The sequence below is a fragment of the Leptonychotes weddellii genome, chromosome 4 (assembly GCF_054177405.1).
Source record: "Leptonychotes weddellii isolate Sample4059 chromosome 4, ASM5417740v2, whole genome shotgun sequence".
Taxonomy (NCBI): Eukaryota; Metazoa; Chordata; class Mammalia; order Carnivora; family Phocidae; genus Leptonychotes; species Leptonychotes weddellii.
In genome coordinates, this window is record NC_138372.1 from 872,367 (window position 1) to 899,784 (window position 27,418).

Here is a 27,418-nt window from a genome sequence, read left to right on the forward strand (position 1 = left end):
TGAGCCGAAGGCAGACGCTTAATGACTGAGCCACCCAGGTGCCCCTTGAAGTCCTTTAAAAGGTGGTTTGGGCTTCCACGGTTTTGCCACAGTGAGCGTCTCCTCAGAGCAGGTTGGTCAGCAGCGTGGGCTTTGTGTGAAAGTCCGTCTGGTCAGCCTGACTCGCGCTGGACCTTCCGCAAGAGGCACTGAGTGACAGACTGCTCTTTCTCTCCCTCTGCCCAGTGTTCCCCAGCATCCCCGAGCAGCCAGGCATGCCTTGTCCGGGAGAAGACAGTGAGTACTCCCATTTTCCTGTGAGTCGTGTTGCACGTTGCGGCTTGAATTTCTCGATCCGTTATGTCAGGACGGTGCAGACAAGTGCCTTTTGTGGCCCACGGCTGAGGAACATTTATCCTTACGAAGTGACCGAAGGCAGAGTGAGCAGCTGATGCGCCTGATGTGGGGTTTTCACGGTGCACCTGCCTTTGCCTGTGTGTTCTGGCCGACAAGTGCTGCCTTCAGGACACTGGCTTGGTCTGTTGGTGCCATAAGGAAAAGTGCAGGAAATGCCCTGATCTCCCCGAGGAGGGAGGGACCGGGCTGGGACAGCTGGATGCTGCTCCCAGGCATCTGCCCCATCCACCCCCAGACCCGGTCATTTACCCTCTCCCAGCCCATACCGGCCCCCAGGGATGTGGTGGGAGCATCCTTTTCATCTCCATGTGGGTCTGTTGATACGGGAGGAAGTCCCAGGAGCAGTGGGTCCAGAACAGAGCTTCTGACCTTGTCCCGGGGACCATTGGACCCCAAGCAGGTCAGAGCTATTTTGCCCACTCTGTTCTTGAGGGCAGAGCACCCGTGTGGGGTGTAAATTGCTCACCAACCACCCAGATCCTCCTCTGGCCTAGTGCTGTGCCGTCCCTGTCCCTGTCACGTGAGCAAGGACCTCGGGACCACAGGTGGCTGTTGTTTGGCCTGGGGGACCTGGCTCAGCCCAGAGCAGATTCGGGCAGAGGCTGTGCGGAGCTCTTGTTGCTCCCTGGGCCCCGGGGGAGATGGTAAGTGCGCAGTCACGTGCGTCAGTCTTGGGTTTAGGAAAGCAGTGGGACTGAAGATAGATTTGGGGGCCCTTAGCATAGAGGAAAGAGTGGCTGGGATTGGGGTCTGGCCTTGGGGCTCCCAAAGAGAACAGGGGACCCCAAAGGAGCATCCAGCAAGGCCGTGGGGCCACGCGGACCACGGAATCCTGGCCACAGTGGAGCGCTGGTCTGGTGAGGCCAGAACGGCCCGGGCCTGGCTGGATCTGCGGCCACGGCCAGCCGATGCGGCGGGTGGACACGAGGGGCGGTTTTGGGGAGAGTGTAAGGAGGCACAGGGACACATTCCTTCCTTAGTCCTGCTTGTGCCTCTGCAGGGGTTGGTGCACAGGCTAGGTGGGGGGCCGCGGGAGCCCCGGGACATCCTAGCTGGGAGGCAGATGACAGGCCAGGTAAACACACAAATGCTCCCTGTCGGACAGTGATCAGTGTAGCCGGGGGCAGGGGAGGGGGTGAGGGGGTGGGAATGGCGGGGCCTGGGAGGGGGCTGCAGCTTGAGAGTTGGAGGCTGGGAGGCTGCACTGAGAAGGTGTCCCGTGGGAAAGAACGTTCCAGCAGTGGCCCCTCCGGGGAAGTGGAGGCCAGCCGGGCCCGCCTGAGCCAGGGCAGTGGACACTGGTGTGCTTGTATGGCTTTCCTGAGCGAGGGACTTGGGAGCTGCGGGGATGTGGGTCCAGAGAGGTTTGTGAGCTGGGACACGCAGCGGGCGCCAGGAGGGCCTGGTGGGCCACGAGGGGCAGACGTGGTGATGCAGAACGGCCTGCAGGGACCCCTGGCAGCCACGGAGGAGCCTTCGAGGGGAGCCAGCCTGGACTCCCCACCACGGCTGGCCGCAGTGCGGGAGGGAGGCGCGGGGTCCCTGCTGCAGGTGGAAGTGGGAGTGGCCGGGCAGCCATTGTGTCACTGGGGGAATGTGGAGTATGTGAACTTCAAGAAAGCACCGTCCTGGGCCCGCCAGCCGGTCCTCGAGATGCTTACCAGGGGCGGCTCTCAGGCTTTGATGACCACTTGAGCTTTGTTGATCATTCCACCAGCCTTGGGAGGCGGCCGGGTCCCAGGGAGGGGCTGAGGGCGTTTGACCGGCGTCTGTCCCTGCCCCTGGATCCCTGCTCCACACGTTGACACCCGAGCACCAGGTGCACAGAACGGCCTTGCCGGCCAGGGCCTACCTCATGAGGGGGGTCCTGGACTCCTGGGCTCTTTGAGCGTAGGTGTTCTCCCCAGTACTTGACTCTTTGGCTTGATTTTAATGCTAATCTTGGATGATCAGGACAAGTCTGTTCTGGTCACTGATGGCCACGGTGGACAGGGTGTGCTGTGTGGGTTTGGTGTCTGTGTGGGCATTCATGTTCAGCTTTCTCGGCCTCGAGCAGCATGCCTGATGCCAGGGGAGCGAGAAGGGTCAGACAGTGCCACGTGAATGGCGCCCTTGAGCTGTGCCAGGACCGATGAAGAGGGCCGGGTAGACCCAGTCGGCGGACCGTGGCCAGAGATGGACAGGCAGCAGAAAGGGAAATGCGGTCTCATGGTGGCACCTGGGCACGTCCAGTGGGCTACCTTGCACCATCTGGGCCTGCGTCCACTTTCAGCTAACCACCTTCCAGCACCTTCTATTCAGGTTGTGAATCTGGATTTAATCGGTTCTATAGAATGATTGTGTAAAGTGGGGCACCTGGGTAGCTCAGTCGGTTGAGTGTCCGACTCTGGATTTCGGCTTAGATCATGATTTCGGGGTCTTGGGATCAAGCCCCGAGACAGGCTCTGTGCTCAGCGAAGTGTCTGCTTGAGGATTCTCCCTCTGCCCCCCATGTGCATGTGCGTGCATGCACACGCTTGCACGCACACTCTCTCTCCCTCCCTCTCTCTGGAATAAATAAATCTTTAAAAAAATTGTGTAAAGTACACGTAACATAAACTGTACTATTTTAACCGCTGTACAGTGAATGATTCTGTGGCATTTAGTACACTCCCTGCCGTTCAGCCACCACCTCTACCTGCTTCTGGAACCTGTCCAGAAGGAAGGCCTCACGCCCATCAGCAGCCGCTCCCCATTCATCCTCCACCCAGCCCCCAACAGTCTCTGAGGATTTACCTGGTTTGGACTTCCTGTAATGGAATCATACGGCCTGTGGTATTTTGTAACTGGGTTATTTTACTTAACGTGATGTTTTTGAAGTTCACGCCTGTTCTAGCATGTGTCACAATGACATTCCTTTCTTTTCCCAATTTTTTACTGTGGTAGATTACATATAACATAAAACTTACCATCTTGGGCGCCTGGGTGGCTCAGTTGGTTAAGCAACTGCCTTCGGCTCAGGTCATGATCCTGGAGTCCCGGGATCGAGTCCCGCATCGGGCTCCCTGCTCGGCAGGGAGTCTGCTTCTCCCTCTGACCCTCCCCCCTCTCATGTGCTCTCTCTCTCCTCTCATCCTCTCTCTCAAATAAATAAATAAAATCTATAAAAAAAAAAAAAAAAAAACTTACCATCTTGACCATTTTTAAGTGTATGGTTCGTTGATATGAATTACATTCGCATTGTTGTGCAAACATCACTACCATCCACCTCCAGAACTTTTCTCATCTTATAAAATTGCAGCTCTGTCCCCATTAAACCCTAACCCCCAGCCCCTGGCTCCCACCTTCTGTTCCGTGATTTTGACTACATTTGGTTTATCCATTCATCCATAGATGGACACTTGGGTTGCTTCCCTGCTTTAGCTCTTGGGAGTCATGCTGCCGTGAACGTGGGTGTGCAGATATCTCTTCGAGACCCTGCTTTCAACTTTTGGGGGGTATATACTCACAAGCAGAACTGCTGTATCGTATGGTAATTCTATGTTTAACTTTTTGAGGAACCTCCACGCTGTCTCCCATAGTGGCTGCACCAGTTTGCATTCCTACCAGCAGTGCATGGGGTCCCGATTTCCCCACATCCTCGTCTACATTTATAGTTGTCCTGCCATCCCCGTGGGTGTGAGGTGGTCTCTCATTGTAATGCTGATTTGCATCTCCCTGATGGTGAATGATGTTGAGCATCTTTTCTTGTGCTTATTGGCTCTCTGTATGTCTTGGAGAAATGTCTGTTCAAGTCCTTTGCCCATTTTTGAGTTGGGTTGTTAATTTTTTTGTTGCTGGGTTTTGGGAGTTCTTTTTCTATTCTGGGTTTTAATCCCTTATCAGCTATATGATTTGCAAATATTTTCTCCCATCCTGTGGGTTGCTGTTTAACTCTGTGGATCGTGTCTCTTGATGCACAGAATTTTTAAATTGTCATGAAGTCCAATTTGTGTGTTTTTGCTTTTGGTGCCTGTGGTGTCCCATCCAGGAAATCATTGTCAAATACAACGTGGTCAAGTTTTATCCTGTATTTTCTTCTAAGGGTTTTATAATTTTAGGCCTTACATTTAGGTTTTTGATGCACTTTGGGTTAATTTTTTTTATATGGTGTGAGGTAGGGGTCCAACTTCATTCTTTTGCGTGTGTTTATCTGGTTTTCCCAGCACTGTTTGTTGAAAAGACCAACCTTTCCCCATTGAATGATCTTAGCGCCCTTGTCAAGAATCATCGGACACCATGGGAGGTTTCTGGGCTCTCTATTCTCTTGGGCTTCATATGTCTGTTTTTATGCCAACATCACATTTTTTTGGTTGCTGTAGTAAGTTTTGAAATCAGTGAGTGTGAAGCCTCCAGCTTTGTTCTTTCAAGAGGATTTGGCTATTCTGGGTCCCCTGAGATGATTTTTAGGATGGGTGTTTCTATTTCTGCAAAACTGTCTTTGAGATTTTGATAGGGATTGCTTGGAATTTGTAGGTTGGTTTGGGTGGTATTAACACGATGACAGCATTAAGCCTTCTAACCCATACACATGGGATGTCTTACTTTTGTCACATTTAATTTCTTTCAGTACTGTTTTGTAGTTTTCAGTGTACAAGTCTCTCACCTCCTTGGTAGGCTTATTCTTAAGTATTTTATTCTTGATGCTATTGTAAAATGGAACTGTTTTCTTAATTTCTTTTTTGGAATTGTTCATTGCTCGGGTATAAAAATGCAACTGAGTTTGTGTATTGGCTTTGCATCTTATTTTACTGAATTTGTTTATTAGTTCTGACAGCGTTTTTGTGGAATCGTTAGGGTTTTCTGTGTCATCTGCAAACAGAGATCATTTTACTTATCCCTTTCCAATTTATGTGCTCTTATTTTTTTTGTCTTGTCTAATTGCTTCTGCTAGAACTTCCACTACTGTGTTGAATAGAAGAGTGGGCATCCTTGTCTTGTTCCTGATCTTGGAGGAAAAGCTTTCAATCTTTCACCACTTAGTGAGATGTTTGCTGGGGGATTTTCATATGTGGCTTTTACTCTGTTGAGGTAGTTTTCACCTGTGCTATAATGAGGCATGTATATGGTCTTTGTCCCTAGTTTCTGGCAGAGCTCCTAAATCCCTTGGAGTCTCTTGAGTGATAGGAGTGTCTTTTGTCATTCATTAAGAGTTCCTTTGGAACATACTTGAGTTTATGCTAATGAGGTGATTTAGGGTGGGACCTCTAGATAGCCTCAGGATGGAGTGGTGACCAGAAAGACCTTGTGGCTAGAGGATTGGAGCTTCCAGCCCTCCCCTCTGACCTCTGGGGAGGAGAGAGGGGCTGCAGGTTGAATCAATCATGCCTATGAAAGGAACCTCCATAAAACCCCAAAAGGAGGGTTCACAGAGCTTCTGGGTTCATGAACACATGGAGATGCGGGGAGAGTGGCTTGCCCAGAGAGTGTGGAAGCCCCGTGCCCTTCCCCCATACCTTTCCCTAAGCATCTCTTCCATCTGTCTGTTCCTAAGTTAATCCAGCCACTCTAGCAAATTAATCACACCCAGGAGGGGATTGTGGGAATGTCTAATCTACAGCCATTCTGTGAGAGCACAGGTGACAGCCTGGATTGGTGACTGGCGTCTGAAGTCGGGGAGGAAGGCGGTCTTGTGGGACTGAGCCTCTCACCTGTGGGATCTGATGCTATCTCCAAGTAGATGGTCTCAGAACTGAGTTAATTGCGTGGTGGTTTGGGGAGAAAAAGACACATGGTGACTTCTGTGCCTTGTTTGTTGAGTATTTTGCTTTTTTGTTTTGGAAAGTTGGGGGGATCCTGGATGGCTCAGTCGTCAAGCGTCTGCCTTCGGCTTGGGTCGTGATCCCAGGGCCCTGGGTCGGGCTCCCTGCTGTGAGAAAACTGCTTCTCCCTTTCCCTCTGCCCCTCCCCTTGCTTATGCTCTCTCTCCCTCTCTGACAAATAAATAAATAAATAAAATCTTCAAAAAAAAAAAAAACAAATTTGAGTAACTTGTCAAAAGGATATGGAACTTAGTTGTGGTCAGGAACTCTTGTCATTTAGAAATTCTGCAGCAAGTTCAGCCTTAACTCTTCCAACACTTTTAGGCCTAAATAAAAACTGCCTATTTATGTGTTTGTTTGTTTTTATTTTAATTTTATTTTTTTAAAAGATTTTGTTTGTCAGAGAGAGAGAGAGCACAAGCAGGGAGAGAGGCAGAGGCAGAGGGAGAAGCAGGCTCCCTGCTGAGCAGGGAGCCCGATGCAGGACTCAATCCCAGGACCCTGGGATCACAACCTGAGCCAAAGGCAGACGCCCAACCGCCCAACCGACTGAGCCACCTGGCACCCCTGTTTGTTTGTTTTTAGAGCGAGCTCATGCGTGTGAGCAGTAGGGAGGGACAGGGAGAGGGAGAGAGAATCCCAAGCAGGCTCCATGCCCAGCACAGAGCCCAACCTGGGGCTCGATATCATGACCCTGAGATCATGACCTGAGCTGAAATCCAGAGTCAGACACCCAACTGACTGAGGCACCTGGATGCCCCCCAAATTGCCTATTTAGATTGGAAACATGGAGTGTCCATTTCTGTAACATGAATCTGTCCAAACCCAGACGACAACTAGTCTGGTCTGCAATGACTAGAACTTGACGCGTGTGTAACAGACTGGAGAGATTCTGTGCTCAGCTGGAAGTCAGGCTGTGTGAAGGATCCAGGTTGCCCGAGGAATTCCTAACATGGTTCCAGCGACCTTGCAATCCCCAGTGTCCCCATGAACCCCATCAGGAGCCTTTTCTCAGCCAGCATTTCCTCTGTCCCCCCTTCTTCTCTGGCTCCTCGCCCCCCGCCATGTTGGTCTCCTCCTTGTTTAGTGAGTGTTTTTATCATGAAAGGATTTTCAGCTTTTCACATACCTTTTTTGTGTCCGTGGAGATGATCATGTGGAGTTTTCCTCTGTTCTCTTCCTGTGTATTGCACTGAACCGTGTTTTGTCTGTAGAGCAGTGCTTGCATTCCAGGGGCAGATCCCACTTGGTCCTGGGGTGGAAGTCTTTCACTATGCCACTCAGTTCTGTTTGCCAGTATTTTTTTTTTTTTAAGATTTTATTTATTTATTTGACAGAGAGAGACAGTGAGAGAGGGAACACAAGCAGGGGGGAGTGGGAGAGGGAGAAGCAGGCTCCCCCCTGAGCAGGGAACCCCATGTGGGGCTCGATCCCAGGACCCTGGGATCATGACTGGAGCCGAAGGCAGACGCTTGACGTCTGAGCCACCCAGGCGCCCCTGTTTGCCAGTATTTTGCTGGGGACTTTTGCATCAGTGATCATGAGAATATCGGTCTATAGTTTTCCCTTCCTGTAGTGTCTCTACCTGGCTTTGGTATGAGGTTATGCTGGCCTCCTAGAACAAGTTAGGAGAGTTCCCGCCTCTTTAGTGTTTTGGAAAAGTTTGAGAAGGATTGGTGTTGGTTCTTTAAATATTTGGTAGAATTTGCCAGTGAAATCGTCTGGTCCAGCGATTTTCTTTGGAGATCTTCGACTACTGATTCAATCTCTACTAATTATAGGTCTGTTTATATTTCCTATTTCTTCGTAATTTTGGCTGGGCAGGTTTTGTGCTTCTGGGAGTTTACTCATTCCACCTAGGCTGTCCAGTGTGTTGGCAGGCAGTTCACATGCTGTCTTGCAATCCTTTTATTTCTATAGAATGAGTGGTAGGAATTGTACCACTTTAATTTCTGAGTTCAATAATTTGAGTCTTTTTTCTTTCTTAGTCCGTCTAGCTAAAAGTTTGTCAATTTTGTCAATCTTTTCAAAGAACTAACTTTTGGTTTCATTGATTTTTTTTTTTTCCCTGTTGTTTCTCTATTTCCAATTTTGTGGATCTCTGCTCTAATCCTTGTTATTTCCTTCCTTCTGCTGGCTTTGGGTTAGTTTGTTCTTCTTTTTCCCGTTCCTTAAGTCCTGAAGGTAGCTGGCTGGCGACCCGTCGCGGTTGAGGTCGCGGTTCTCGGTTGACTGTCACAGCCACAAGGCCCCCCCCCCCAACACGGTGACCCCGCGTCCCAGAGGGGCGGTCACTGCGCTTCTGGTCTCATGTGTCTCTGAGTGTTTTATTTCCCTTGTGATTTCTCCTTTGATCCATTGGTTGTTCAAGACTATGTTGTTTAATTTGTAGACATTGGTGACTTTTCCAGTTTCCTTCTGTGATTCACGTCTAACTTCATCCTGCTGTGGTTGGAGAAGACACTGTATGTTTATCTTCTGAAATCCACTGAGACTTGTGGCCACAGTGCATTCTGTCCTGGAGAATGTCCTGTGAGCGCCCGGGAAGAACGCACACGTGTGTGTCTGTCAGGTCCTGTCGGTTTACTGTGCGAAGCCCTCTCCTTCCTTGTTCTCTTCGTCTGGCTGTTCCTTCCTTTTTGTGACTGGATTGTATTTTGTTGTGTGGCTTTCCTGCAGTTTGCTTAGCCCTTTGTGTGCGGATGGACACTCGGCTGCTTCCACCTTCTGGCCTTTGTGAATTGGGCTGTGTGGCATCACGTGCACGTTCTAGGTTCGAAAGTACCAAACTGGTAGCCTTGTTTTGGCCACACCATGAAGACTAGTCAGTTTGTATGTGTCGAGGCATAACAGGATAAACTGTCAGCAGGGCCCCGTGGGGGTCCCCCCTTTGAAGGGGGCCTTACTTCAGTCCAGTTCTGGGTGCCGTGTGGGCTGACCTCCGGGGGCCCCATGTTGCCTGTCAGGTGTGAGTGACGGAGGTGAGCGTGCTGGGGAGGTTGGGCTGGGAGGCCGGGCTTCCTGCTGTCAGCAACAAGGGCCCCATGGGAGCCGAGAGACCCGGGAGGGTCCCTCCCACCATGCAGCAGCATATTTCCAGGGCATTCCAGGACTAGGTATGTGGCATGATAAGGAATTGAGAATCCTGGCAGTTTGGTGGGCCAAGGCTCTGTGGGGAATGGTGTTCCCTGATGGGACCCGCCGTGTGGCAAGCCCGTGGTGGCTCTGGGTGGTTTGTTGAAGCGCAGGAATAACGTGGCAGCCCTGGTGTCTGATGGAGGTGCACCTGCTGGCTCCAGGCGGCCCATGGTCCAGAGGAGGGTGGACCTCAGCCAGAAGGGCTTTGTGGCCTCATGGGTCCCCTCCAGGCCACGGATGCCTTGGTCCTTACTCCCTGTGTTTCTCCCTGTGGGCATGGTTGGTTTGCAGCCACGCCCATCCTCAGGCTGGCCTGGCTCTTCGGGGGAACCTGTGCACGCTGCAGACCACTTCTTCCAAACCCTCCTCTGTCACGTGCCTTCTCATGCCTCTGGTCACATGGAAATGTTAACGTTTGAGTTTTGCATGTTCAAATCTGTTAATATTTTCCTTTCTGGCTACCCCCAAGGGTAGAAAAGTTTTGCTTCTTGCGTTTTGGTCTTTGATCCATCTGGACTGTGAGTCTGTGTCTGGGATAGTGTGGTCCAGGTGCCTGCCGGGACACATCTCTGTCTTGGGTGGTCAGAGCTCTTGGCCCCAGAGGCAGCAAACCCAAGTCCTTGAGCTCGGCTGGGGGCTCAGGGAGCCTGAGTTTCTTCACCTGTAAGACGCAGCAAATGTCTTACTTGGGGGCGGTGGAGACGTTGGTAACGCACCACACACGGCTAGGCCATGGCTCCTGAGCAGTCCCCTTAACTGGGGGGTGGGGCCGGTCCAGTGAGGGAGAGGCCCAGGGAAAGGCAGCAGGTACTTGGTGGTGGGAGGGGTCCGAGGTCCCCTCCTAAGCAGGGCGGCCCCTCCCTGACCTCATGATGGTGTCTGCCCCTGGGGCTGCTGCAGGAAAGGGCCACAAGCTCAGAATGGAGTTGCCGCGTGTCAGTCTGGAGGCCGACAGTCTGTGCGGGAGGTGTCTGTCCTCTGACAGAGGATGCCTTCTGACTCTTTGCTCCTGGTGGTGGGCGCAGGCCCGAGTTGGCACATCCCTCCAACTCCACTCCTGTCTTCATGCAGCTCCTCCGCCTGTATGTGTCTGTGACTCCTTTCTTGCCTGTAAAGTGGGAATAATGGGACTGTGTATAGAGTAGTGTTTGCAAGGGGCACCCGGGGGCTCAGTCGGTAAAGCATCCAACTCTTGATTTCAGCTCAGGTCCTGATCTCAGGGTCGTGAGTTCAAGCCCCACGTCGGGCTCCACACTCAGCACGGAGTCTGCTGGAGATTCTCTCTCTCCCTGTCCCTCCCCAGCACCCCCCCCACTGCTCAAGTTGTGTGCGTGCTCTCTCTCTCTCCCTCAAGTAAATAAAATAAAATAAGATAAAATCTAAAGAACAAACAAACAACAGTGTTTGCAAAAGCGCCGAGCACCGGACCTTCTGCAGAGCAAGTGGTTATCCGGTGTCTCTAAGGGGCGGCTGGTGGCACTTGCAGGTGGCAGACTTCAATGTCATTAACAAGAGGGGTCCCCACCCTGGCAGTGAGAGCGGTCTGGCTGCCTCTGCTACGGCCCTAAGGGGGCTTTTGGAGGAGGAGGGTCTCGCCCGCCGGCAGGCCTTACCACACAAAGCTGGACCCTGCAGCCTCTCCCCCTCGTCAGGCAGGGGTGTCTCTGCCGCGCTTGCCCACAGGCTTCGGGGACCCTTGTGGGCGGCTCCTGGCCCCGGCAGCGTGCGGCTAGGCAGGGGACCCAGTGGGACAGGGTGGTCCCACCAGCTGGTTCCCACCCCGGGTCAGGCCCCCTTGGCCTCCCTGTGGCCTGTGGTGGAGACTCAGGGCGCCTGCCTGGGAAAGGGTGTCTGCAGCAAGGCTGGGCAGGGGCGGAGTGGAGTCGGTCCTGATTCGGCTGTGTTTCTGGGTCCTGAGGGTTCGTGGAGAATAGACAGATCTGGGGGGTTCAAGGCCACTGAGGCCTGGCACATGCTGTGCTCTGTGTCACTGATCCTGGCCTGTCCCGCACCTGAGTGACGGGGCGTCCCTGGATGGGGGGTGCTGTGCGGCCTGTCCTCTGGGGAGAGGGTCCCATGTTCTAAGGAGCCGGCAGCACCCAGCATTCCACGGCGGCCTGTCTCGTCACCCAGGGTGGCTGTGGTGGTGGGTTCTGGGGCTGAGCCCAGCACCCGGCGTCGGACCCTCTGTGGTCGCAGGGAGGTTGTCCCTGGGTTAGGACCCCAAGAAGTAGGCCCCTCTCCAACTGTGCGGTGTCAGGCGGGTGGGTGCGGCCCCCCGTGCTTCCTTTCCCTGTAAAGGGGTCTGTGATAATGGCCACCTTGAGGGGCTGTGTGAGCATTAACAGAGTTTCGAAGGGCTCCAGGAACATGCTAAGTGCTCAGGAAGGCCAGCTCGCCCCCACCCCCAGCTGGTCAGGTGTGTTCAAGCCCCTGCGTTGTCGTCACAGGAGGTGGAGGAAGTAAGCGGGGCCCCAGGGTGTGTGGGGCTCTCGGTTGACCAGTTGGTGGAGCAGGGACTTGGGGGCTGAAGCCCTCAGGAGCATCCTCCAGGCCCCGGGTGGGTGGGTTACCTTGGAATCCTGAAATATGCCTGTTCGTCCCTGGTGTTTATAGGTATGTCTGTTGTCTTATTAAAAATCCAGTTTCATTCAGCTTTGTCTCAAATTACTTGCAACAAACTGGAAAAGCTAGTTATCCACCTAAAATAGGCTTCCATTAAAATTAGCAACCTGCCAGTGGAGCCGGGGTTTTCTAGAGTTCTTTGGAACTGGGTGTTTTGGTCTGCATTGGAAGTGCTCGCGCTTGGCTGGAGGACAAGGGCGGTGCCATGAAGCTCGTTGTGGGTGAGGGTTGGCAGTGGGCTGGGGAGACGTTTGCATTTCCCGTGGAGCCCACTGTAGACGTGGTGGTTGTTATTTTATGATTTTGTAGTCTTAGGGGTCTGCAGACTTTCTGGGAAGGCTCAGGCGGTAAATGCATCGTCGGTGCCGTAGCAGCTCGACTACCATAGTCAGACAAATGAGCCGTGGTAAACTTTATTCACGGGCACTGACATTTGTGAAATTGGTGAAACTTGTGTTTTGTGTGATTTCCACGCGTCTCGAGAACTTGCAAGCCGTCCTTAGCGTGTTGCTCTGAGCACCGAGCCCTGCTATTCACCAGCCCTCGCTTCTGGTGGCAGAGACTCGGGGCCCTCGGCCTCGAGCGGAGCCTCTAAGTGTTGTGTTCAGGAGGCACACAGTGGATGAAATGCCCATGCGTGACTGGTCGGCCACCGGGTGACTGGAGCTCCGAAGGGACTTCAGGCCCCACCTCGAACAGCTGAAGGAGCTGGAGTTCGAACCCAGAGCTTTGGCCCCGAGTCTGTGCCATGCACAGGAGTGAGCACAGATCTGGGAGCCTGGCGCCTGCAGATAAGGGAGGGGCGGGGGTGGTTCGAGCCAGGAGCGCGCGTCTCCTGGGCCGGGGCGTGCTGACCACACTGTGTGTTTGCTGGGGGGGGTGGGGGGGGTGGGAGGAGAGGTTTGGCCTGACCTCCAAGCCCCTTGGACCCCATAGGGTCAGTGCTGGTCTGGCAACTCCAGGGAGGCTGGACGAGCGCCCTGACCTAGGCTGCTCTATCTTTTTCCTGGGTGTTTTTTGGAATTGGAGGGAATTGGGGTTGGGCTCCCATCTAGCCACAATGGCCGGATCCATGGCCTCTGTCCTCCCTCCCCTCCCAGGCCACAGCACCCAGGCCTTGGAGCCCGTGAGCATTTGTGTGGGCGCCTTCCCAGCCTCTGTGGACGCGGGCCGGAGGTCACTCGCACTCAGGTGGCCGCGCTTCCCCGCACTCCACCCGGGGGCCTGATCCGGGGGGCCCGGCCGGCTGGGCTCTGTTCCCACAGACACAGCATTCGAGAGGCTGTCGGGCTGAGCCACCCTCCTTTGGGCCGCTGCCCCGCGTTCTCTTTCAGGACCGCGTTCTCTTTCAGGACCGTCCTAATGCAGAGATGCTTGTTTTCGTGTGACGTCAGCTCCTTGGTATCCAGGCCGTGTTTTAGTTGGTGCCTCAGCTGCCGGCTCCAGCTTCCCAGGGGAGCCGGGTACCACCCGGCCTGGAGACATGAGGAGGCAGGGATGTGAGAGGCGGGGGACGGGCCGGCCAGCCTTCCTTTAAATATCTGCTCCTCGCCTGTGCGCGCACCCTGCCCATTGTGGGTCCGCGGGGAGTGGAGGGCAGCGTCGGCGCACTGAAGGGAAGGAAGATGCCTCCCTTCACGCCCACCGCTCCGTAGAGCATAAAGAACCCTGTGCGGAGCAGGCGGGAGAAGAAAGCCCGGTGAGTAATGCACGTCGCCCGTGCCTTCTGCCCGGTGGTGCAGGCCGTGTGCATGGAGGCTGGGTCGGGGGCAGCGGCCTGGCCCACAGTCTCGGCGCCACACAGAGTTCCAGGCACGGGCGCTGGTGCCGTCAGCCTGGGGCAGGGATGCGGCCGCAGGGCTCCGAGCCGCGGGGGGGGGGGGGGGGGGTGCAGAGCAGCGAGAGGCTCTTGTTTCTGAGGTGACGGATTTTTAGCAAAACAGGCCCCGAAGGAGCGCGCCCTGCGAGCGAGCGGTGCGGCCGATGCGGGGGTGCCGGAAGGAAATGTGTCCCCGGGACCCAGGCCTGTCAGCGCGGCCGGGCAGCCCCGGGAAGAGCGGTCTCGCGGCGCGGGGCTCCCGCTGAGGGCAGCGTGGCTGTGGCGCGTGCTGCTACGGGGTGGATGTGCGCTCCGCCGGGGCCAGCCTGAGCCCCGCTCGCTCCTCAGTCTGCGCTGCTGCGAGCGGGGGCCGCGGGGCCGCGATGCTGGAGGCCAGAGCCCCGCACCTGCTCCCTGCGCCGAGCTCCGCAGGGCTGCTCCCACTCTGTGTGCCCCTGCCAGTCCCGGCCCGTGTTGGCGTTGACGACAGCGCGTGGCGGAGTCTGGGTGGCACGGCCAGTGTTGACGTGCCCAGCTCACTGCACCGGGGTCCTCGGGTGTCGGCGATGAGCGTGGTGCTGGCGTCCGGTTTTCCGTTCTGAGATGGTCGGAGGTAGACCCGGCTGCGCCCGGGGGCTGCTGGGTGGCTGGTGGGGATGTGGGCATGTGGGTGTTTTCTGACGTCCATCTTGCAGGGTGTTTTTGTAAAAACCACCACAGCAGGCACCCCCCTCTCCCTGGGCCGACGGGGAGCTGATGGCCTGGTGGACGGGCCGCTGGGGCGGATGGCCCCTTGCGTGAACGGTGCTGGGTGCCGGGGAGGCCTCTGAGCGAGCCCGCCCCTCCCCCAGGAGCAGGAGGGACCGCCAGCCGCTCTGCCGCCGGCCCGGGTCGCAGGGGTAACTCATTAGTTTTGGGTCCTTGAATTATGAGATTCAGGGTGTGTTGATGGGTGCGTGGGAGAGAAGAGGGAGCAGCGGTGTCGGCTCACGTGTGTGCTTGCCAGTGAGGAGAAATTAGCTGTGTCATAGTTTCTTGGGATGTCTGGGACATCTTGGCCTCTTTCCTTCCGTGTGGTCACGCGCTGCTAGTACGCGGCCGATGTGAACCCTCACCGAGCTGCTGCGCTGCTGGGGGGACCCCGAGCGCGGGCCGGAGCAGGTGGCTCCGGGGCCTCGGGGCCTCGCAGGGTTTAGAGCCACGAGTGGGGCCCGGTTGGGGGAGCGCAACCCCCTAAAAGCCCCACGGCGTGTTGCTGTCAGGTGGGGCTGTGGCATGTGTCACCGTGTCTGTGTCCCGCTCAGACCCGCGTGGAGCCTCCTGTTCCTCCCGTCTTAGCGCGCCAGCCACCAGCAAGGTGCCTCACAAAGTTCAGAGCCGCTGGCGGTTACGTAAGGAGTTGTATGTGCTGTTTGCCCCACTCTGAGGTCCTGCTAACCTTCCAGACGTCACCCCCGAGTCGGTCACGCAGAGCAGCCGAGAGCCTCGGACGGCTCCATCTGCCCGTGGACGCCACCCTCGGCCCCGTCCGTCGGTGTCAGCATGGTGGGGACACGGGGTCGTCTGTGTTCTGGTGGAGACTCCTGGCTCCAGAAGCCGCCCCCTCCCCTCTGTCTCGTTCCCTCTGGTGTTTGGGGAGTGGCGAGGGCTACGTCTCGTCTGCTGGGCGTTTCTGACCACCCAGATGGTACAGAGCCGAGCCCGTGGAGGTCCAGCCATTGGGTCGAAGCTCAGGTCAGCAGGTGCCTGGGGTCAGGCTCCTAACTTCTGAGGATCCAAAGACGAGGCAGCAGCTGTTCCCGTTACTGACCGGGAGCCGTTTCAGGGATGCATTGAGCCGGAGGCTGTGCGTGGGTGAGGGGGGCAGCCCTGAAGCCTGCTCTCCAGGGCCAGGCCCACTGAGGGTAAACCCCACTCCAGGTTTGGTGTGTCTTTGGTGTTTACATTCAGAGAATGTAACCTTCTGTGCCTCCCCCTCCTTGCTCGTGGTGAAAGAGGAGTTTAGGGTCTGGGGTCTGGGTGGGTCTGGCCTGTCTTGCCTAATCCCTGCTGCCACTGGGCCTTTGCTTACGCTGTTTCCTTTGCTCTTGCTGGGTAAATGGCACTTAGGGCCACTGCCCCCGCAACCACTACTCCATAAGAGTTAGCTGGGCCTTGCGTGCCCTCGTAGGGCCCCGGCTCCCGGCCCAGGGGCCTGGAGCCAAGCAGGCCCTCTGTAAGTGTGGTATGGGAGGGACAGAAACGCTTTTTCCAAAGTAAGCCGTCTGAACCAATTGCTTGTCCAACGTTCAGATGGCTTTTTGGTAATGAAGTTATGACACAGAAGACAGCACCGCGAAATCCCTACAGGTGTATTTGCAATAGCAGCTTATTTTTAGGATTCTCCTGGAGACGTAGAATAGGGCACCTCCTCTGCGACCGGCGTCTTTTCCCTTTTCTGTCTCTGAGGCCTCCAGGCTGACCCAGCCGATTCCCCTCCATGCCGGGCGACTGCGGGATGGTCTGCCATTTCCCCGAGCAAGGTTCAAAATCAGGCAAGGCAGGCGTGCCATGTTGAGAACTAACAACCTCTTCCAGAGGTTATTTCAGAGGTGCTGTAAGTGTACTCAGATAGCTGTGTGGGCTGACTCAGCTTCACGTTGGTGCATGCGTGCTTACTGCGTGAACAGGGCATTGTACCCCCAGTGTCCATGGACGGAGGGGACCCCGAGTTAATGTTTTATTGCTCAGTTTGGTGGTTTGAATGTGTCTGGGTTTGTGTGTGTGTGTGTTTAAGTTTGCTTCTCTTTTTAAGCTTCTATGGGAAATTTAAAAAGGTTTGATTTGTGACAAGATGGAGCCTCTCCACGTGTGCGTGGAAAGCGGGGTGGTCAGTGCCCACTTGAACGGCCTGTTCTCTCAGCCCTAGACACCCCTGTGCCGTGCCTCTGTTTACTCAGATTGTGGAAGGAACTGAACAAAGTCACGTTGAGCACAGAGGCTGGGCGTGCCTTGTCTTGGTCAGGAAACCATGTTGTTACTGCTAATTGCATGTGTATAAAGTTTGCGTTGTATGTTATTTTCATATATTGAATTTGATTTTGAGTTTGACGTATTTCTATCTTAAGGTATTGAATAGTCCTACATGGTTTAAAAAGAGAGAACAGGTGTCCCTGCCCCTCCCTCCCACCTCCTGGAGGGGCTCACTTTCAGTCAGTCTGAGCAGGTTCTTCTTGGCATTTATTTCCAGATTGCTAAATAACACATTTATGCTGCTTTTAGACTTTTCTAGACTTTTCTCTTTGGGACATTACCTGTTCCCCTCTGTCTCTGGAATGGGTCATCTCTCTCTTCCTCTTTCCCCAAAATAGGTTAGGTCACCATTTATTGTTTAATCACCCAGTGTTTACATTATGGTGCTTTGCAAAGGTATTCATAAGCCACTAGTGTTACATTTTTTTTCTCGTACAACTTTCAGTTTTTCCTGGGGATAATAATTGCCTTACCTTTTCCCCCCCTTGGTGTTTTCTGGATGTCTTGTCTCAAATTCGCCCATAATTTTTCGAGGAGGGCAGCCCTCCCTTGATGCCTGTATCACATCCCTCCTGGTGCCCCAGGGTCTCAGCACAGTGTGTCCTGGGCCCTCCCTTTGCCATAATGCTGGGGATCCCCATGCCCCTCTTCTCTGCCTGCTTCCTCTGTCCCTGGATCCCCCACCCCCTTTCTTGGCTTAATCTCTGGTTCAGATATCCTCCCAGACCTTCCAAGAAAGGGGGCCCCGAAGGTAGATTGTTTGAGATCTAGTTTGAAAGTGCTTTACTCTAGCTGGACATTTCATGGTAGTTTAGCTAGGTATAGAATCTGTACTGGAAACAGTTTTCCCCAAGCGTTTTAAAAGGATCGTACCAGTGTCTGCCAGCCTCCAGTCTGATTGAGAAGTCGGGCCATTTTTACTTTTGTGTGTGTCTTATTTTCTCCAGAAAGTGTTCGGGATCTTTTTTTTTTTTTGTCTTTATTGTTTTCAAGTTACATTATGCTGTGCCTTGATGTGGCCTTTCTTGTCTCTTGTGTTGGGAAGTTACAGTGTGGGAACTGAAGGCATTCAGGCATGGGTTGCTTTCGTTTATTTCTTTGATGATCTGCTCCCCTACTATTGTCTTTTTCTAGAGCTACCATGGGTCATTTGTTGGCACTCCCAGACCGGCCCTCTAATTTTCTTCTTTGTTTTCCACTTCTGTTTGTTTTATTTTCTAGGAGATACTTTCCATTTTCAATGTCTAAACTGTCTGTTAAGTTTGTTGTCCTTCGTTTTTTATTCCGAGAGCTCTTTCTTGTGCCCTGAAGGTTCCTTTTTAAAATAGTGACTTGCTCTTGTTTCCGAGCTGGGAGATCACACCGTTTCTTTGAGGTTATTAATTATGGCAAGAGGCCCCATGATATAAGGTAATTGTGTGAGTTCTCAAGCACTTGACGGTTCAAGGCTCCCCACGTGCGAGCTGGTGTCGCCCACCCAATGCCCAATGAGGGATTTGCTGTTGTTGTCTCCATCCTATGGTGAAAATGACACCTGAGGCACAGAGAGGTCAGGCGATTTTCCCAAATCACAGCCATGCACTGTGGAGCTGGGGCTCATTCCCCACAGGTGGGGCCCTAGTTCATGTTCTTTGCGACATTGCAAGGTCCCCACTCTGCTATTTGCCAGCCACGTGACCTCGGCCACAGCCCTGTCCACCCTGTGGTTCAGACTGTGGTAAGTGGGGTGGTGACCGTGGGCGTGGCTCCCCATCACCGTGAGGACTGACTTAGTGCAGCACCGTCTGAGCTTGGAGCGGCAAAAAACAGGCGAGGTGATGAGGTAGTGCTGTCGAGTGAGTGGTAAAGTCTTCTTTCTTGGTGTTTCCTTTAGCCCTTGACACAACTCTGTTTCCACTGAAGTTCTTTTTCTGTTTGTTTTGGCCTGGGAGGATTTCCACAGCCCCGGGGTGACCTCTGGTCATCTGCCTGTGTTGACACGTGGGGTGCCGTAGAGCTGGTGGACATTGCAGTATGATGGCCAGGGCAGCATCCTGCCTGGGGAGGGGCTGGGGTGTCTCACCCCTGGGTAAGGGGACTGCCACCATCCCCCAGGCTGAGCCCGCACTCCACCGGCTGCACTGGGTGAGGATAGGGCCTCCCTCTTTGGAGGTTGGGAACCCACACTGTGAGCACCCCACTAACTGGTGCATGGAGCCTCCGACTCATGGGCCTTTTAGGGTTCAGTTCTGCCCAGTCCCCTGCTGACCCCTGGGCCACCTGCTTTCCAGATTCCAACGTGGCGCTGCCCCCTCCTGCGCTTCTCTTTTTATTTGTGTTTTTCTTCCTCTGGCTTTGGTCTTAGGAGGGAGTGTGGGTAAATAATTGTGTTCCTGCTGCTGTGTTTATCTGGACACCATCTAGATTATACCTTGCTGAGGCTAAATTACTCAGGAGAAGTGGCGCTAAGAAAGGTCTTCACAAGTGGATGTGGGCATGCATGGATGTTGTGAATCAGCACGTCCAGAGGGCCCTGAATCACCATGGGACCAGAGGACGAGGGCAGAGCCTTAAAGGAAGGGGCTGTGACTCACTTTCCTTTGATCGCCAGTGGACTCATGCAGGGCTGGCTCTTAAGCCCCTTTCTCCGAGTGGGTTTGAGAAGATGGAGCGGGGTGGACCCACAGGTGCTTCGGCCGCACAGGGGTGTGTGTGTGTGTGTGAATAGACTCTATTTTGTAGAACAGTTTTGGGTTTTCAGAGAAACTGAGAAGATAGTACAGAATACCAGTCTCCCCATTATTAGCGCCCATGTGTAGTCAGTTACGGTAAACTAATGAGTATCAGTACGTCGTTACCATTAGGTGAAGTCCACACTTTATTCAGGTTTCCTTAGTTTTCCCTGATGTCCTCTTTCTGTCCCAGGACCCCACATGACAGACATTCAGTTGTCACCTCTCCTTGGGCCCCTCAAGGCTGTGACAGTTTCAGACTTTCCTGTTTTGGGATGACCATGATGGTTTTGAGGAGTGCTGGTCAGGGGTTTTGTAGAATGCCCCTCAATTTGAGTTGCTCTGATGTTCTTCTCATGGTTAGACTGGGGTGTGGGTTTCGGGGAGGAGACCCTGGAGGTACAGTGTTCTCTCATTGCATCGAATCACTGGCCCTTGCTCCGAACATGGCCTGTTACTATGGTGTGACCTTGGTCACCCTGCTCGGGCATGTCTGCCACGGACACCGCTGCCCCCTTCGGAAGGGTGTCCCCACAGCCCACACTGAGGGGAGGGAGGCACGCTTCCCCTCTTTGAAGGGGCGTCTGGAGGTCTGCACAGGAGCTTTGACTCTTCACCCCCAACCTTTACTTGTGTGGACTCATGGATGTCAACCTCCTACTCGGGTTGCTCACGTTACTGCAGCTTTGGCCGCTGCAGGTTGGCCCCAGGAGTGGTGACGGCCAGACCTGGCAGGAGGGGAGGGGCTGGGAGGGTGGGCCTGGAGCCCCCGTGGGGAAGGCAAGGTGGGCGATCTCTGGCCCCCCTTCCAGCCAGGCAGCAGGAGGAGCAGGGCGTGGACCTGCCCAGCCCTGGGCACAGGCTCTCTCTCACTTCGCGTCACCCCTGGAGCTCTGTGGGATGCTTAGTCTGGGGAGCAGTGACAGAGGCGGTGCCCCAATGAGCCTTCACAGAAGCTCAGTCCCGTCACAACGCCGCTTCCAAATGGGGCAATCTTCTGCTCTGTAACCCTGTTCGCTTCTCTTGCATTTCCTAATTCTGTGAAACGGTGACATAAAACAGGCTTGATCGAGGCTGTCCTGGTTCTAACTGAATTTCCCAGTTGGACGCTGCGTAGTTGTAGCAGGAAGGTGCCCAAGCATCTTTTCACACTGCTGTCCGGGCGGACACAGGCACAGGACTGCTGGAGGAGGTTCCATTTACTTCTGCGAGCCTGACGATGGCTCCCACCACTCAGTCTGTCCTGGCTGCCTGGTTCCCGCTCTGGGGCCATGTCTGGGGAGAGGGACCCCGTGCAGCGCGTCATGAGGCACACGTGTGCAGGGCGGGGAGGCTGGGGGCTGCCCGAGTGGCCATCCAGGAGGACTGGTCACTTGCATCTTTCAAGCGTCCGTCTGACCGTCTGCCTTAAACGAAGGGGAGCGGATCTGGTATGCTGCGCTTACCTGGGCCTGTAAGGAAAACAGATCTGTGTGGAGACACGACCGATCATTTCGTGAATATGAGATTGATTAATCCTGGGATACAAGTGGCGGTGTGCTGGAAATGTTCTCTCTGGGGAGAGAGCGAGGCAGACCTGGTTTCCCTGGTGTAGAAACTCCCACCTCCACTGGTGGCATGCGGTCGTCATGACGTCACGGAGGGCAGCCCGGGTGAGAGACACACACTCGCTCTGGAGAGCTGGGCATGGCCCTGCAGGGGTCCCCGGAGAGGGGCTTCCGCGGTCAGAGAAGGAGGTCAGGAAGGTGACGTGGAGACCGGGTCCCGTTCGGTGGGTCACAGCAGCTCTGAAAAGGACAGCTTCTGGATTGGCTCTGGGCTGTCCCCCTTCAGCACGGCGCCCATAAGGGTTCATAGTGAGCAGGGGAGCCGAGAAACGAGCAGCTTCCGGGGCAGCAGGCCCTGAGGGCGGCAGGTGGGGGGCCAGCGTGCTGCAGCTGGGACGCCCCCCCGACCGTCCCCTCGTACTTTCCTCTTCTTGCATCTTACTAGGTCTGCATATGAAGGTCATTTAAGGCTGTCACACTGGTTGTACCTTCTTCCCGCGTCACTGCATCTGGGTCTTGGCCGGGACCCCGCGGCAGGCCCCTGGAGGGACAGGCGTTAGGGAGAAGGTGCAGCGACGAGGTTGGCCGCTGCGTCCGTGGTGCAGACCGGGCTGCTCGGGGCCCGTCTCCAGCACAGAGCTCTAGCCCCTCCAGTCCCGTTCCAGCCTCCGGCCCTCCAGCCAGCCGCCACACGATCCTCCGTACGCTCACGAAAATTACTGAGGACCTCAAAGACCTTTCGGATATGTGGTTTTCATCGAGCGTGGGCTGTATTTGAAACTTAAAATGGGAAATACTAATTCATTCACGCATTTTAAGCCTGTTACATGTTAATATAAGTAATGTTAATGAAAGATTGAATTTTAATGAAAAATGACTCCGCTCCAAAAAAAAAAAAAAATAATAATCGCGTGTGAGGGTGGCCGTGTTGCTGGGAACCTCAGGGGTGTCTGGCAGGGCAGACGGCCGGACCCCCTGCGCGCTTCTGCATCAGCCCGGCGTGTGCGGTTTAAGCGTACAAGGAAACTGTGGCATTTCGAAAAGCTTGGAGTGTTTGAATAGCCTTTTCAGATACATGTGTGTATTCTTCTTTTGTATTTCTCTAAAACTCAACAAGTGGTTGTTTTTGACATGGTTTTTGCCACGTAGAATCTGAAACCGTATCTTAGGTTCAAATCCTGCGATCTCTTACGTTTGAGTAAATTCGTGACCCACTCATGCTTTTGTGATGTCACACGCTGGTCATCTGGAAAATGTCACTGAGTTATGCAAATCTCCCGAAGATGTGCAGGGAAACCCCCCTCCACTGTGTGGAGAGAGTGAAGGAGGCAGAGAATGTCCTACTGTGGGGATAGCTTGCAAGCAGGGCTCTCCCATGGGGGTTCCCAGGACCCCGGGGTCCCCAGGCTCCCCGGGCTCAGACAGCTCCCTCTGCCCCCTTGCAGGGCAGGACACACGTGGCTGGCTGGCCTGTAGCCCGTAGTCTATGCTGGGGGCGTGGATGGGGGAGGAGGGTGCTGAGGACGGTCAGGATCCACTGTCTCTGGGTGTCCTGCCACTCAGGTCAACCAGAGTTGGGTCTGCTTGGCCACACGTCATCGTTACCCAGGGGAGGTGAGATGGGCCAGGTGCTGGACATGGGGGCTTTGCAGGTGTGCTGTTGGCACCCCACAGTGACCGACCTGAGCCTGTGACTGACTCTCCGCACCCTACCCTGTGATTGCATGGGTGGGGCGGGACGGGGGGGACGGCTCTGTCCCTGGGCAAGGGATGGGGGGGTTGTCGCATGCACAGAGGTTCTCCTGGGTGTCCCACCCAGCTCAGGTGGGCACAGCAGTGCCGTGGGGAGCCGTGTGGCAGGAGGGCAGGAACAGGCTCGCGGGAGTGGCACGAGGGTCCTGAGGGAGTGGGCAGAGGCAGGCTGGGGTCTGCTGTGGGTCCCAGCAGCCAGCCCTTAGTTTTGTGTCATTAAATGGCACTTCCTTGGATGGTATTTTGTTCTAACAAAAATTAATCAGTGGTATTTTCGGTATTTTGGCATGCATACTTAAAGGGAAGACAAGGACACGGGTCGTCCTGTGTTCTCACGACCCCCATGATTTTGGGGGTACATGGCACAGTTAGCCAACAGCTGGGGCCCAGCCGAAGTCCGTGACACACCCACAGAAGGCCGGGTAGTTGGAGTTGGGGTGCAGATGTGTTCCCAGACCTTCAGAACCGGGGCCCCGAGGGCTGGCCCTCTTGGGTCTTCCCTGTGGCCCCATAGCCCACCAGCGGGAGGGCCCAAACCCACATTCTTTGCCACAGTGCCTGCAGCCTCCCCCTTTACCAAATCATGCGTTTGTTTATTGTAGTTTTTTGAAAATTATTTTTATCTGAAGATACCTGCTGCAAGCCGATGGCCCCGGTGATTTTGTTTCAAGCACGGAGGTCTTGCCGGTGGTTTCGGCATTCCCCAGTGGCTTTGCCAGGCTCGGGCGTTCCTGCCGCCACGCCGGGGTGTCCAGGGACCCTTCCCCAGCATCGGTTGGCGTTATGCTGTAAGAAAGCGTGTCCCTTCTTCCCAGCCTGTTTACAAATACCCTTGCAATACCAGTACGGACTGGAAGATTTTCTAGAACTTCTATCGTATTAAAAAACACTTGTGCCGTGATGGATGTTGAGGCTCAAAGCCTCCCGCATCTGACCGCCAAGGTGTGAGCTCCATGAGCTCTGACACTTCCCAGCGGTTTTGAAAGCCTTTCGACACTTCGCCGCCCGGTCGCCTCTGGGATCCCCATGCATACTGGGGGCCAGCCTGGAGCCAGCCCTGTTCCTCAGGGAGCGGCCCCAGCCGCCCTCCACCCAGACCACAGAGCCACCCCCCACACGACCCCCCAGGACCACAGAGCCCCCCACGCGGCCCCGGCTGGCTCCCACGTGGGCCCAGCAGAGGCGGACGTGATGGGTCCAGAGCTGGGGTCCAGAACCGAGGTGGGGCTGGGGTTTCTGGGCTCACTGGTCTGTGGACTTTTTGTGCGTGTTTTTGGGGGTCAACTTGAATTCATGTGTTGTCAGATGAATGGTGGTGGTGTCAGCCTAGCCTGCTTCTGTTTCCGTAGTTTTAGGGTGTTTCCCCCGTCCTAGCTGGTCTTACTTATGGGCTGTATGACACATTAACCTGACTTCAGACATAAAAACCACACAGAGGGATGGCTCCATCCCATTTGCTCATTTCACCGACCTGCACATCTTCTCGTAAACACAGGAACACGTGTGCACACTCCTCTGAACGTCCTGCACCCGTCCACATTTCTAATAATAGGAATACGTGTATGTATTTAGGATGAGAATAGAGATCAAAAGAAGTGATGAATTTTTAAATACCAATGAACACCTCAAGGATCGCAAAATCCAGAAAAATAGCATGAATTACACTCCTCAGTAAACATCTGCATGGCGTGATTCTGTACTTCCTCACCCGGATTTTCGAACTGCCTGGCGGCGTCCTCAAGTGGCAGGTTTGCAGTGTTTTCTGTAGAGAAACTCAGTGTTGATGACCTCAGTATTCCCATGCCACCGTTGACAAAATTTTACTTTCTGGCCAGTTTAAAATCCTTTATTTTCTGCCTCAGAATTATTACTGTAACGTCACATAAATTTTTGGGATTGTTTTGAAATTTGGGGAGAATCTCAGTTGCTCTTATGTGAGATCGGTAAGACTTTAGGACATTCCAAGTTTTCTTGTGGCGTGATTAGTCTGAAATGCTCTTTGGGATGACAATGCTGCATTGCTTTGTGCAGAGCCCTCCCTGGCAGGACACATTCTATGAGTTTTATGTTCTCGGCATTCATGTTGTAATGTTCTAGAGATGTGTGAAATGTAGGACCCGGTTTCGTATTTTTGTGGAAATGCGCAAAACACAGCTCTCCACGCAGAAGTGCCCACCAATACAGGGATTCTTATGCGTTCTGAGGCACGTAATTCTTTATTATTATTACCTATCATTTGTTAAAAGATTTTATTTATTTGAGAGAGAGCGAGTGAGAGAGAGAGAGCACAGAGGGAGAGAGGGAGAAGCAGACTCCCCGCTGAGCAGGGAACCCGACTCGGGACTCGATCCCAGGACCCGGGATCATGACCTGAGCCAAAGGCAGACGTTTAACGACTGAGCCACCCAGGCGTCCCCTATTATTATTAATTATAATTTGTATTCAAAATAACTACTTCTGTTCAAAACTGGGAGGCAGTTGTTGGTCGTGCAAGGCGTCTTGGCAGACAGCGAGCCCCCAGCGTGTGCGATGCCCCACATCCAGTCACCCTCCTCACGCATCTTCTTCGGTAATTGTGGCTTTAAAAGAAATCACATAATATAGAATTTACCACTTAACCTTTTTTAAACGATTCTTTTGATTTAGTCTTTATTGTTTTAGAGCTACGTAGGTTCACGGCAAAGTTGAGAGAAGGGTGCAGAGACTTCCCCTATATTCCCAGACCCTGTTGGCGCACAGCCTGCCCCGTTATCTGCACCCCACAGAGGGTGCATTTGCGACGGTCGACAGGCCTGCAGGGACGCGTCGTCATCCCCCAGAACCTGCAGCTGACTTTGGGGTCACTCTCGGTGTTGTGCAGTGTGTGGGTCCAGACAGGCGTGTGATGACACGTATCCATCCTCGTGGCTTCACCGCCCTGTAAATCCTCTGCTCCACCTGTTCATCCTCCTCTCCCAGCCCCTGGAAACCCCGCATCTTTTTACCGTCTCCATAGTTTTACCTTTTCCAGAACGTCGTGTAGCTGGAATCACACAGCTTCTCTCCCTTGGTGATAGGCACTCAAGTCTCCTCTGTCTTTTCGTGGCTTGCGAGCTCACCTCTCTGTAACGCTCAGTGATACCCACTGTCTGGATGGACTGCAGGTGTTTATCCGTCACCTGCTGGAGGGTGTCTTGGTTGCCTCCCAGTTCTGGCAGGTGTCGGTGAAGCTGCTCTCAACATCTGTGTGCAGGGCTCGGTGTGGACAGAAGTTGTCAGTTCCTTCGGGTAAATGCTGAGGAGTGTAGTCAGGGTGCTGGATCATACGGGAAGAGTCTGTTCAGTTCTGTAAGAAACCACCGGACGTTCCCCGGAGCGGCTGCGCCGTGTTGCAGTCCACCAGCAGTGACGGAGCATTCCCAGGTTTGGTGTTGCCACCGTTCTGGATTCTGGTCACTCCGATGGGTACGTTGAAACCGTTCCAGCATACGGTTCAGAGGGTTAGCCACACTTGGGGCTGTGCAGTAGGCCCTGAGAGCTTTCTTGTCGGCTTGTCAGCACAGAGCAGTGCGTAAGGAGCGGGAGATAAACGTGGGTTTGGAGCATCAGGGCTCACAGGGTAAGGCTTGGTCACGGGTAACTGAGTGGACAGCTGGGAAGGGGCCCTCCGCACCGAGAGAGCTGGACCGTCAGCCCCTTGGACGGGGGCCTGATTTGCCAGGGGCTCTCGTGGCGAATGCACCTCGGGTGAAGCCTCTGCTTGCGGGGATTGCAACGATGCCCTCGTTTTTGCTGTACTTATTTGGGTCTTATCCCACCGTCCAGAGAATTTTGGTGTTGTGTTACCCAAGGAATAAAGCGAGATATCGGAGCAATATGTGAATTATGTCATCAAAAAGATTCATCGTGTAAAGAACAAATGAGTGACTCGGAGGTGCTTTCTTCTGAACCGGCATTTTGGGAAGGGGGGAGGGTTTGCTGCTCTGAGTGGTCTGGGGACACACAGCTGACTCTTAGGAACGGGGCACAGAGCGCCGTCCAGCCTCGGCGGGGCCCAGGGACAGGCGTGCGGGGCAGGCTGCCTGGTGACTGGCACGTGCTGGCTGCGCAGACACATGGTGTGAAGGCATCCTTTGTTCGGACCAGAGCAGGGCTGGTTCTGAATAGCCGCTTTCTCTGCCTGCCCTGTGCGGTAGCAAGGGGGGCTCTGCCTCACATGCCGTCCAGTTCCACCTTGCGTTCTGCTGCTTCCCTCGGTGAGACCTTAGGAAGGTCACTTAGCTCTTTCTTCATCTACCTGGCCCCGGCCCTGCCTCCCTCACCTGGATGACCCACCTCTGCAGGCTGAAGGAGCCTGTAAACAGGAGTCCTACTGGCCCTCTACCCCCCCTTGGCCTCCCTCGGGCCCCCCCACTTCTCTCTGGTCAGCAACATCCCCTCACCGCCTTAGCCCTACCTCCCTCTGCCTGGACAGCTCATGCCAGCAGGTTGGCATGCCTCCCCCCTCCACCCCATCCTCCCTCCACCCATCCCCTTCCACCCCATCCCCCTTCCCCCCTATCCCCCTTCCTCCTCATCCTCCTTCCACCCCATCTCCCCTCCACCCATCCCCTCTCCACCCCATCCTTCCCTCCACCCATCCCCTTCCACCTATCCCCC

At 54.5% G+C, this 27,418-nt stretch overlaps 1 protein-coding gene across 3 annotated transcripts in view; it reads left to right on the forward strand.

Moving 5' to 3' along the window:
• PRKCZ (protein kinase C zeta) overlaps window positions 1-27,418 on the forward strand; it is a 104,286-nt gene that overhangs the window by 5,814 nt on the left and 71,054 nt on the right. The window contains exon 4 of one of the 3 annotated variants that reach the window (XM_081817314.1): window positions 226-276. The exons of 1 other annotated variant lie outside the window; for it this stretch is intronic. In XM_081817314.1, the coding sequence (XP_081673440.1) occupies window positions 226-276 (51 nt within the window). Of the gene's footprint in view, window positions 1-225; window positions 277-14,228; window positions 14,372-27,418 lie in introns of those variants that run through there. One more of the 3 variants, XM_081817316.1, reaches the window with a different exon arrangement.